Raw genomic sequence first — 12561 nt, forward strand, 5'->3', positions numbered from 1 at the left:
AGGTTCAAGTCTGGGCTCTGGGTGGGCCACTCAAGGACATTCACAGACTTGTCATGAAGCCACTCCTGCGTTGTCTTGGCTGTGTGCTTCGGGTCATTGTCCTGTTGCAAGGTGAACCTCCGCCCCAATCTGAGGTCCAGAATGCTCTTTTCATCATGGATCTCTCTGTACTTTGCTCCGTTCATCTTTCCTTCGATCCTGACTAGTCTCCCAGTTCCTGCCACTGAAGAACATCCCCACAGCATGATGCTGCCACCACCATGCTTCACCGTAGGTATGGTATTAGCCAGGTGATGAGCGGTGCATGGTTTCCTCCAGACATGACGCTTGGCATTCAGGCTAAAGAGTTCAATCTTGGTTTCATCAGACCAGAGAATCTTGTTTCTCATGGTCTGAGAGTCCTTTTGGTGCCTTTTGGCAAACTCCAAGCGGGCTGTCATGTGCCTTTTACTGAGGAGTGACTTCCGTCTAGCCACTCTACCATAAAGGCCTGATTGGTGGAGTGCTGCAGATATAGTTGTCCTTCTGGAAGGTTCTCCCACCTCCACAGAGGAACTCTAGAGTTTTGTCAGAGTGACCATTCGGGTTCTTGGTCACCACCCTGACCAAGGCCCTTCTCCCCCGATTGCTCAGTTTAGCCGGGTGGCCAGCTCTATGAAGAGTTCTGGTGGTTCCAAAATTCTTCCCTTTAAGAATGACGGAGGCCAATGTGCTCTTCGGGACCTGCAATGATGCAGAAATTGTTTTATACCCTTCACCAGATCTGTGTCTCGACACAATCCTGTCTTGGATGTCTAAGAACAATTCCTTAGTCTTCATGGCTTGGTTTTAGCTCTGTCAACTGTGGGACCTTATATAGACAGGTGTGTGCCTTTCCAAATCATGTCCAATCAATTTAATTTACCATTGGAGGACTCCAATCAAGTTGTAGAAACATCTCAAGGATAACCTAAGCTCAATTTTGAGTGTCATAGCAAAGGGTCTGAATACTTATGTAAATGTGATATTTCAGTTATTTCTTTTTAATTACTTTGAAAATATTTCTTAACACCTGTTTTTGCTTCTTCATTCTGGGGTATTGTGTGTAGATTGATGATAAAAAAAAGATGTTAATCCATTTTAAAATAAGGCTGTAACGTAACAAAATGTGGAAAAAGTGAAGGGGTCTGAATACTTTCTGAATGCATTGTTTTATCTTTTAGTGTTCTTAGATCACTCAATTCTTATCTTCTCGTCATTCACAAGCTGTCCTGATCTCTTGCACACATGTTTTACCTCCCTACAAATCATCTTTTGCTCCTCCTGGTCAGTGTGCCCCTTATCCCCCTCTCCCCCAGTCTCTATCTTTCTGTCTCCCCCTCTTTCTCCCTCCCCCTTTCTCCCACTCTCCTCTTCCCCTCTCTCCCCATTGCCCCTCTCTTCCCCTTGCCCCTCTCTCCCCATTGCCCCTCTCTCCCCATTGCCCCTCTCTCCCCCTTGCCCCTCTCTCCCCCTTGCCCCTCTCTCCCCCTTTCTCCCACTCTCCTCTTCCCCTCTCTCCCCTTGCCCCTCTCTCCCCTTGCCCCTCTCTCCCCCTTGCCCCTCCACCTCTCCATTATTTTCCCTCCTTTCCTCTCTATCCTCCCTCACTCTGCCTTCCTCTCCATCCTACTCTCTCCCCCAGCCTCCCCTCTCCCCCCTCTCTTACTCTTTCTCACTCGTTCCCACTCTTTCCCATTCTCTCCCCCTCTGTCCCCCACTCACTGTGTCTCTCCCTCTCTTTCCCTGTCTCTCCCTGTCTCTCCCCCTCTCCCCATCTCTCTCTCCCGAACAATAGATCGGAGATCTCAGCTTGCTATATTTGCGGGCTAGACTAACTAAGTGACTGCCGTTTCTAAAATTCAAGACATTTTCCAACCATGTGCCACATAACTGTTTGTGTGTGAACATGAAACTCTACAAAACCTTTCCAAATGCCAAATTGCTCCTGTTCTCTTACATGTAGCAATGTGATCCTTCGTACTAAACCTACTCGACTTATTTTCTCTGGCAAAGGATTTTGGAAATGTTCTTTTTCAGAAAATGTCACTTTCCTCAATCATAGTTGATGGCGCCCTCACCCACATTTCCAATTCACAGATATCTGCTCTCTCCATGCTCTCCCATAGACAGAGTTCCCTTGGGTCTGCACCTTTCACCCCACTAGCCTCTGCATCCAACATATAGTCCTTCGCCATTTGCCAGTGACAACATGATCCCACCACCAATCACATCTGCCCCTCTCCATCCCGTTCTGCTCGGACCACTTTCTCTGTGACTCCTTAATCTGCTCATCCCTCCCACTCCCCCCTCCCCAGGCACTTTCCTCTGCAACTGCACGAGATGCTGTACTTGTCACTACACTACCACCTAGGCTCTTTTTCCCTTTGTTCACATTTCTTATTCCCATTTGCCCATTGTCAATACACCAATCTACCTGTGTTTCTCCTCCTCTACCCGCTCCCCCATCTGATTCCATCTCCTCATTATCCCTTCCTTTTCTGCTTCCACTCTTTCAAGTGAGAGTTAGATTGAGCTCTTAGGGCTAAGGGAATCAAGGGATATGGGGAAAAAGCCGGAACGGGGTACTGATTTTGGATGATCAGCCATGATCATATGGAATGGCGGTGTTGGCTCGAAGGGCCGAATGCCCTACTCCTGCACTTATTTTCTAAATTTCTATGTTATCACCTCCAACCTCTGTCTCTACCTTCCCCCTCCTCTTTCCTCCCTGGCTGTTTCTGCCCCTCTCTGTTTCCCTATCTGTTTCCACTTACCACTCACCAGCCTGTCTCTAAACTCTGCCATCCTCCTTCCCCATCAGTTCGTCCAGCCCATCATGCCACTCCTCAGCTGGGTCCACCTCTTGACCCTTGCCTCACTCTCTCTCACCTCTTTATACTGGCAATATTTCTCTCCTCACTCCTGGTTACGATGCAGGGTCATGGCCCAAAACATCAGCATCCCACTGCCTCCCAGATGCTGCTCAACCCACTGTTCCTCCAGCAGTTTGTATCTTTGATCTGACAGGAAAGCTTGATTAGGTTGGCATCTCCATTGTTTATGCTGTTCTCTGCATGAGTAGTTGAGAAAACGGCAAAAAATACATACAAAGAATGAATTGGAATAGCTGATTTCCCTGCAGTCTTCATTCACTCTGTGCGCTTGAGACAGTCATGTCGTTGGAGAAGATAATGTTATGAATCTTCTCTGCTGATGCAAAGCTCTATCAGCCAGATGCAGAAACGAGGATTCCAGGTGTGTACTAAAGACCCTGACCCACTTTCCTGAGTTACTCGCAAACTCTCCTGCGTTTTCCCCTTGATTGGAACTCGGGGAATGTCGGGTAATGTCGGCAGCGAGCCCGTAGGAGTCCGTAGATGTTTCATAGCGGCTCGTAATGCCAGCCGTGGGAACTCGGGGCATCAGGTAAGTCGGGACGTTTTTTCAACATGTTGAAAAATGTCCACGAGTTAAACAAATAGCCCCGAGTACCTACGGATGGCTATTACCGTAATTCTCCGAGTTCGAATCAAGGGGAAAACTCGGGAATGTTCGTGAGTAACTCGGGTAAGTGGGACAGGGTCTTAATCACAGTTTCCAATCATTCATCAGAAAGACTGTGTGCAGCACCTGTTCAAATTCCCATACACACCACCAGCAAGGTTCCCTTTCGAAAGATCAGTCAGGAAACCCGTCTTTGTTAATCATCACTATTGTCAAAGAAGTTCTCGGGTGTCAATGGTTATAATTAATTATATTGCAGCATTTCCTGATACGTATGCTTCCAAAGCGTCTCCTAGAAGAATGGTATTTATAAGTTGTAAAGTCACTGTTGGCTTCTCTAAATGTTCAGCAATCATGGCTGGCAGTCAAAGGGTCTCCACATGTAATACAAACTCACAAAAAAATCCCCTTGACATTTGTACTTCTGATTAATTCCTGTGTATTTATTTAAAGTTCATGCCTAATTGATTTATTCTGGCCAGTTTGTGCTTTAACTGATTTCACCCACTTGGGTCATGTGTTCACACTGTGGTTCACTTGAAATGCATGCGCCGACACATGCACACAAAACCACAAATGAATTTGCAAAGATGGAAATCTCATTTAGTCCTGGTTGAACAATATGCCCTTGAAGGATGTGATGCCAAGCAGGGTTATAAATTATTGTATTCAGTCAGTGGCTATTCCATTCCATTTACAGTTTTAAGTTCAAATGTTCCTAATGTGTTGAGTTGAAACATGTTTTTTGTGAAAGTGAAATGAAACAGTGACTAGCGATTAGAATGCAGTATGTGCTGTGGAACACCAGTACAAACAGACTACTATTACGGTAGTTCATTGCAAACAGAGGCAGCATCAGATATGCTACAAATTCCACATCTGTTGAGTCCACAGATATTTTAGACATGATCTGTTACCCGATCTGTGTAATATGAAAAGGTAAATGTTATTGGATAATATTCTTTGGAAATTGTGTAAAGGTATGCTATGATCTTTGGCATGGTTTCTATCTTAAAAGGGAATCGCTGTGTCTAATTTATTTGAGGTGTGGTTTGTTGGTGTTTGTTGGTGTTATGAAGTATATTTACTCTATATATTGTTTTTTTAGATATGCACAGTATCTTTAATTATGATGAAAAGTAATTTTCAAGGTAAATTAAGTGCTTCAGTATGGTGTGTAGGGATTTCACCTAAAACCAATCCTTTCAAGAAGAAACTAATCATTTAACAAATAATTATCTGTTATGGGAGCAGAACTAGAAATGCTCCATTATAAGAAATATAGGTTAATGATATGTTCCCCAAATAGAGATCGTGCTCTGACATTGCATGAGATAACCTGGTGTCTGTAAAAGGCACCTACTATTCACTTGATTGCTAAGATTTTCTCCCATCTTCCACACCAGTGAAGGTTTATGCAAAGGAACATACTTAATCACAGCAGTCAGGGAGCTAATCTAATCACTAGGTACACAAAAATGCTGGAGAAACTCAGCGGGTGCAGCAGCATCTATGGAGCGAAGGAAATGGGCAACGTTTCGGGCCGAAACCCTTCTTCAGACTCACTACCCTTATAATGGGGTGGGGAGGGGGGGGTTCTTTAGTAACTTGTCAGTTTCTTTGTTGAACTACATTTTCTATGTTAGATGTCCTGATCAAATGAACGAGTTGATGAGGGAGAGATCAGCTGAAGGTACGCAGCACAATAATTCAGAATCAATCATTCAGAACCTGCAAGAGAATATGGTTGTTGCATCTCCAAAAGCCAGGCATCAACAGGCTTAAAATCGTTGTTAGGTTGAGTGCTGATCAACAAATCCCAAAATGTTGTTGTCACAATGGTGAAGTTTCTAATTATGTTGGTATATATACTGTGACGTAGGTAAGAAACTCCGAGTAATTTGTAATGTCGTCCCCATTCCACAATGGGTGTTCTTTTCATTTACTTACATTTTACCTGTTTTTGTCTTCTTATTCCTTCACTTTAGTCTCTCACCTCCATGCGTCATTCTACCGCTAGGAGGATGAGTAAAAAGGCTGCAAACCCCCCTGATGCATCCCACTTGAATGCCACCCCATTGCTTAGCCAGGAGGAAGCACTCTTACCGTGGGGTGAAATGGAAAGAATCACATATTTTCCCCGAAGTGGGAAACTTCACCCCCTCCCCCAGACTGAGGTACAGTGTCTAAACCATTACTCTACTGAGTCACGATGTTTCAGTCAATAATTTTACCACCCAATGCATACAGCAGGGTGCATTAAGTAATCACACACATTCCTGTGTGAATTATCAGGACATTTCTGGCTGGTTGATGCCATGAGGTGCCTTGACAATGTCATAATCTTGTTTATGTTCTGGTCTTGTCTTGTCAGTGACTAAATGATCAAAGCTACAGGTATTAAGCAAAAGTGACCAAATTAACGCTGCCATTGAGGAGTGGACCTCAATGGCATAACTTATCAGGAAATCAAATCCATACATAAAGCAGTACTAGTAGCGTGCAGTTTCCTCAGGAGTAGTTTCTGGGAGTGCTGCTCTGTACCTGATCCAGGACCATTTCCCAATTGATTGGGAATGGAGTCCACCCTTAATGTAGATTGGAAACATTCAGAGGTTAGCCAAAGAAGATTCTCCTCATAGTTCTGATGCACAGGGTTCAGCATGTTGGTGAAGCGCTTGCTAATCTCGTCATGGCAGTGGTAACTATAATTGGCCATAATGCTACCCGACGGCCTCAGAGAGATAAATGAGACAAGGTTCTCAATCCTTGCTGCAGTCCAAAGACGTATGCCCGGAAATGCTTATAAACTGGGTGGGGGCATCTTCATTGGGTTATCCTCCTCAATGTTAGAAACATCGACAATAGGTGCAGGAAGAGGCCATTTGGTCCTTCGATCCAGCACCGCCATTCATTGTGATTATGGCTGATCATCCACAATCAGTAACCCGTGCCTGCCTTCTCGCCATATCCCTTGTTTCTGCTGGGCCCCAGAGCTCCATCTAACTCTCTTTTAAATTCATCCAGTGAATTGGCCTCCACTGCCTTTTGTGGCAGAGAATTCCACAAATTCACAACTCTCTGGGTGAAATTTTTTTTCCTCACCTCAGTTTTAAATGGCTCCCCCTTTATTCTTAGACTGTGGCCCCTGGTTCTGGACTCCCCCAACATTGGGAATTTTTTCCTGCATCTAGCTTGTCCTGTCCTTTTATAATTGTATATGTTTCTATAAGATACCCTCTCATCCTTCTAAATTCCAGTGAATTCAAGCCCAGTCTTTCCAATCTTTCCTCATATGACAGTCCCACCATCCCGGGGATTAACCTCGTGAACCTACGCTACTCTGCCTCAATAGCAAGGATGTCCTTCCTCAAATTAGGAGACCAAAACTAATGACAACAAGTTGTCAGATAATCTCCTGACACACACTGGCTAGACTCTCAAATGAACAGAGTCAACGTGTTCAGCAAAATGAGGCAAAATGTAGGTTAAAAAAAGAGAAAATGTTTGAGGGAGAGAGCATGAAGAGCACAATGGGCTCTTTTCAGGATATGTAGGTTACTTCAGAAGTTAGTGAGGATTTTCTTTGTTGGTGTTTATTTCAAATTGTGATCATGACCTCCCTTGAAATAGTTGCAAGTGGAGAAATTCATACTTGCTTGAAGATATAAAATCTTTCTTTGTATTAGCTTTTTCTTTTGCAATATTACTTTGAATTGGTGTAGACTCAGTTCAAGTGCCCAAAGAATGGACAAAAGGGTTAGAATATGGAAATCAACCCACTGGCATCGTACAAAGTAAGCAGCATTGCCACTTGCTGCTGAATGTTAAATATAATGATTATGAAATCATCGAAACATAGAAAATAGGTGCAGGAGGAGGCCATTCGGCCCTTCGAGCCAGCACCGCCATTGTGATCATGGCTGTTCCTCCCCAATCAATAACCCGTGCCTGCCTTCTCCCCATATCCCTTGATTCCACCATCCCCTAGAGCTCTATATAACTCTCTCTTAAATCCATCCAATGATTTGGCCTCTACTGCCCTCTGTGGCAGGGAATTCCATAAATTCACAACTCTCTGGGTGAAAAAGTTTTTTCTCACCTCAGTCATAAATGGCCTCCCCTTTATTCGTAGACTGTGGCCCCTGGTACTGGACTCGCCCAACATTGGGAACATTTTCCTGCCCTAGCGGAGTCATATCCCTTGACTCCGCTATCTTTAAGAGCCCCATCTAGCTCTCTCCTGAAAGTATCCAGAGAACTGGCCTCCACTGCCCTCTGAGGCAGAGAATTCCACAGACTCACCACTCTCTGTGAGAAAAAGTGTTTCCTCGGGAATAATGGCATCCTTTATTCTGAAACTGTGGCCCCTGGTTCTGGACTCCCCCAACTTCGGGGACATGTTACATGCCTCTAGCGTGTCTCAGTATACTACTCAGTGGGACAGGCAGTATCTCTGGAGAGAAGGAGACGTTTCAGGTCGAGACCCTTCTTCAGTCTGAGAGTCAGGGGATAGGGAGACTAGAAATATGTGGAAGGATAAGGTGTGAAAATGGCTGATCAAAGCAGACGATGATCAGGGATGTAGAATGGATCATTGTTGGCTGAGGGAACGGTGACAATGATGGAATAGAGTCCGCTTGCCTGGATAAATGTCCATCTATCATCATTGAAGATGCCTGACACTATTCAGGAAAAAGACATTCCTTCTACCAGCCTAAACAGTCACTCTCTTCATTCCTGGAGGTCACAGCATCAGCTTCCAGTGTCAGAAAGTCCTGTCAGATTGCTCATTGCATCTTGTAGATAGTAAACTCTCAGCCCGATGTGCTGATTATGGAGGGAGCAATTTTTAAGGTGAAAGAGAAAATAATAATTGAGATATTCACTTCCTACTGACTGGAGTTGATTATTTTGAGAGAGTTGTGGCTAACTATCCATGCAGGTGAAGAGTATTCTTTCATCCTTCTCACTTTTAACTAATAGAAAGCCTGTGAGGGGGCAGTTGCCATGCCTTTGACCTACTTTTATGGCTGCAAATCTCATGTGGTTGTTCCTGTTAAGTGCCGAGACAATGATGGTGCTTCCATGCTAATGGCGTGGGATTTAATGACAGTGATAACACTGACATTCAAGGGATAGATAATTGAGATGGTTCAAAAGAAGAATGAAATGGTCACCAAGGTCACAAAGGTGAAAGTGAATCAGGAGGTGTTCATTGACCCTTATCATGCTGGGCAATAGCATTGTCATAGAAGGAAAATAATACATCATCCCAGGACACAAGAAGGCAACATATGGACACACATAAAGAAAAGCAAGAAGAATTAGCCATGCAAGGACCCTGAAGCGAGTCTTCCTCCCTGCCTCTAATAAAACTGCATGTCTCCGTGGATATAAAAATGTGGTTCTTATTGTGCAGTGGAAAGTAAACTGAATATATCAGAGAGCAATACTATTATGTCCTCCATTCTAAAATTAGCACAATTTGAAAGGAAAACTTGATATAGCTACACCATTCCAAATATGTAACTTTATCTCCACCTAGTGAATAAAGTATATATTGTTACTTCATTCTTTATTCAAGGCAATTGCATACTGCATATATCTCCTATTATTGAAGTTAACAATAAACTCTAGAATAATGGATTTTCAGGAAAACTTTAGTTTTCTTGGAATTGTTTTCATTGGATGTGTAAATGTTTGGAGTTTGAAACATGTTAATTTAATGCTTTACAACAATCCCAGTGTCTGGTTAGAAAGCTGCCAAATATGCACCGAACATCAGATAGTTTCTGATTCAATCTGCATGAAATCTAGATGTTTTATATTTATAATTGAGGATTTAACATTGATTGCAGTATAAATAGTTTGAGGATGGACACTGAGTGAACATAGGATCTAAAATGAGAACCATTGATCTGTCTGAATAATTTCCCTGATTATGTACCGGTCAGAAAACCCAACATTAAAAGCACAGTTTCACAAAAATAATAAAAAATTGAATTTATTTTTACTCATTGACATACATGGGAAAGACTCCTATATCATAAACTACATCTCTGCCTTTAACACCATATCCCATCCAAGCTCATCACCAAACTCGCGGGACGGAGTCAGCACTCATCTCTGCAACTGGATCCTCGACTTCCTGAGTGAGGATAGGGGACAAATAATCCTCTCCAATAATCCTCAACACTGGTGCTCTACAAGGATGCGTTCTCAGCCCCCTTCTTTGCTCCTTGTACACCCATGACTGTGCAACCATGTATAAATCTCATTTAATTTTTCAAATTTGTAAACGACACCCCCCACTGTGGACCGGATTTCAAAATAATGATGAGATGGAGTACAGGAAGGAGATAGAGATCCTCATGTCCTGGTGTCAAGACAACAACCTTTCTCTTAAAGTCAGCAAGACAAAGGAGATGGTGATCAACTCAGGAAGCAAAGCGGTACACATACCTCAGTTTGCATTACATAGAAACATAGAAACATAGAAATTAGGTGCAGGAGTAGGCCATTCGGCCCTTCGAGCCTGCACCGCCATTCAATATGATCATGGCTGATCATCCAACTCAGTATCCCATACCTGCCTTCTCTCCATACCCTCTGATCCCCTTAGCCACAAGGGCCACATCTAACTCCCTCTTAAATATAGCCAATGAACTGGCCTCGACTACCCTCTGTGGCAGGGAGTTCCAGAGATTCACCACTCTCTGTGTGAAAAAAGTTCTTCTCATCTCGATTTTAAAGGATTTCCCCCTTATCCTTAAGCTGTGACCCCTTGTCCTGGACTTCCCCAACATCGGGAGCAATCTTCCTGCATCTAGCCTGTCCAACCCCTTAAGAATTTTGTAAGTTTCTATAAGATCCCCTCTCAATCTCCTAAATTCTAGAGAGTATAAACCAAGTCTATCCAGTCTTTCTTCATAAGACAGTCCTGACATCCCAGGAATCAGTCTGGTGAACCTTCTCTGCACTCCCTCTATGGCAATAATGTCCTTCCCCAGATTTGGAGACCAAAACTGTACGCAATACTCCAGGTGTGGTCTCACCAAGACCCTGTACAACTGCAGTAGAACCTCCCTGCTCCTATACTCAAATCCTTTTGCTATGAAAGCTAACATACCATTCGCTTTCTTCACTGCCTGCTGCACCTGCATGCCCACTTTCAATGACTGGTGTACCATGACACCCAGGTCTCGCTGCATCTCCCCTTTTCCTAGTCGGCCACCATTTAGATAATAGTCTGCTTTCCTGTTTTTGCCACCAAAATGGAGAACCTCACATTTATCCACATTATACTGCATCTGCCAAACATTTGCCCACTCACCCAGCCTATCCAAGTCACCTTGCAGTCTCCTAGCATCCTCCTCACAGCTAACACTGCCCCCCAGCTTAGTGTCATCGCAAATTTGGAGATATTGCCTTCAATTCCCTCATCCAGATCATTAATATATATTGTAAATAGCTGGGGTCCCAGCACTGAGCCTTGCGGTACCCCACTAGTCACTGCCTGCCATTGTGAAAAGGACCCGTTTACTCCTACTCTTTGCTTCCTGTTTGCCAGCCAGTTCTCTATCCACATCAATACTGAACCCCCAGCAGAGATGGTTGAAAGCTTAAAATTCAAGGAGTAAATATCACCAACAACTTCTCCTAGACCATCCATATTGAAGCAATGGCCAAGAACCAATGGCCAACCAATGATTACTTCCTTTGAAGGCTTAGGAACGTCGGCATGCCCCCAACAATTTCTACAGATGCGCAGTAGAAAGCATTTCATTAGGATGCATCACAGCTTGGTTTGGGAACAGCTCCATTTAAGACCGCAAGAAATTGCAGAGAATTGTGGACGCAGCCCAGACCATCACACAAACCCACATTTACACCTCATGTTGCCTCGGCAAGGCCGCCAGCATAATCAAGGACGTCGCACCTGGCCACTCCCTCTTTTCCCCTCTCCCATCGGACAAAAGGTATAGAAGTGTGAAAACGCACACCTCCAGATTCAGGGATAGTTTCTTCTGAGCTGTTATCAGGCAACTGAACCACCCTAGCAACAATTAGAGACCAGTCCTGAACTACTACCAACCTCATTGGAGACCCTCGGATTATCTTTGATCGGAATTTACTGGCTTTATCTTGCACTAAATGTAATTCTCTTTATTATGTATCTGTACACTGGATGGCGTGATTGTAATCATGTATTGTCTTTCTGCTGATACAACAAAAGCTTTTCACTGTACCTCAGTACACATGACAATAAACTAAATTCAAACTCAAAGATGCTTAAAATTGATTCTGCTTTCCATAATTCAAAATGTTGCAGCTTTCTTTAATGTATTTATGGTTAAAACAGGCAAGTAATCTGAAAGAGAGCAGCATTACACAGTGGCTTCTGAGGAAACATTAACCAGGTCATAAGGAATCCTTCTTTCCTTATGTAAATAGTAACCATGTTTGCAATTGACTGCCTTCATAGAAATCCTCTTCTTTAAATTAATTTCACTTTCTTTCTTGTAAGATGCTGTTTAGGCACATTATAAAAAGTAGCCCCATAAAACGATACATCACTTTGCTGTCAGTTAGACATGTAACTGAAGCACTTCATGGAAATTAAAGAATTGATTGGAAACATCGTCTTTTTTCATCGCTAACATTTACTAACTGAATCCATGTAACTACAATTGACAAACTTTTATGGCATTTTTCATTCTTTGTAAACTGTTGTATAACTGATTCAAATTTGCCACAATATACCTGTCATGTCTAGACATGATTAAAGCGAATAAAAACTAAAATTATTGGAAATCCCCCATTGTTATCATTGACTTGAGCTGCCCTCGTTATAATGGACCTCATTATAATGTATTTTGTTTATAGTGGACGGAGCATCCCCACAATAATCAGGCACCACTGTCTCTTCAAGAACAGACTGCAAGTTACACTGCGAGAGGCCATAGAAATTGACAAGCAATTGCTTCGATCTGCACTTGTGCAATGATACGCTATTAAATAGTGTACCAAACA

General features: G+C 43.2%; 1 protein-coding gene across 15 annotated transcripts in view; it reads left to right on the forward strand.

Moving 5' to 3' along the window:
* The window catches only part of dnmt3a (DNA methyltransferase 3 alpha), a 420321-nt gene that overhangs the window by 316200 nt on the left and 91560 nt on the right, over window positions 1-12561 (forward strand). For 12 of the 15 annotated variants that reach the window (XM_033021452.1, XM_033021451.1, XM_033021454.1 and 9 more), the window contains one exon: window positions 5514-5702. The exons of the other annotated variants lie outside the window; for them this stretch is intronic. In XM_033021452.1, coding sequence (XP_032877343.1) covers window positions 5514-5702 — 189 coding nt within the window. The remainder of the gene's footprint in view (window positions 1-5513; window positions 5703-12561) is intronic. 15 annotated transcript variants of the gene reach the window in all.

This window comes from Amblyraja radiata, chromosome 5, assembly GCF_010909765.2.
Source record: "Amblyraja radiata isolate CabotCenter1 chromosome 5, sAmbRad1.1.pri, whole genome shotgun sequence".
Classification (NCBI taxonomy): domain Eukaryota; kingdom Metazoa; phylum Chordata; class Chondrichthyes; order Rajiformes; family Rajidae; genus Amblyraja; species Amblyraja radiata.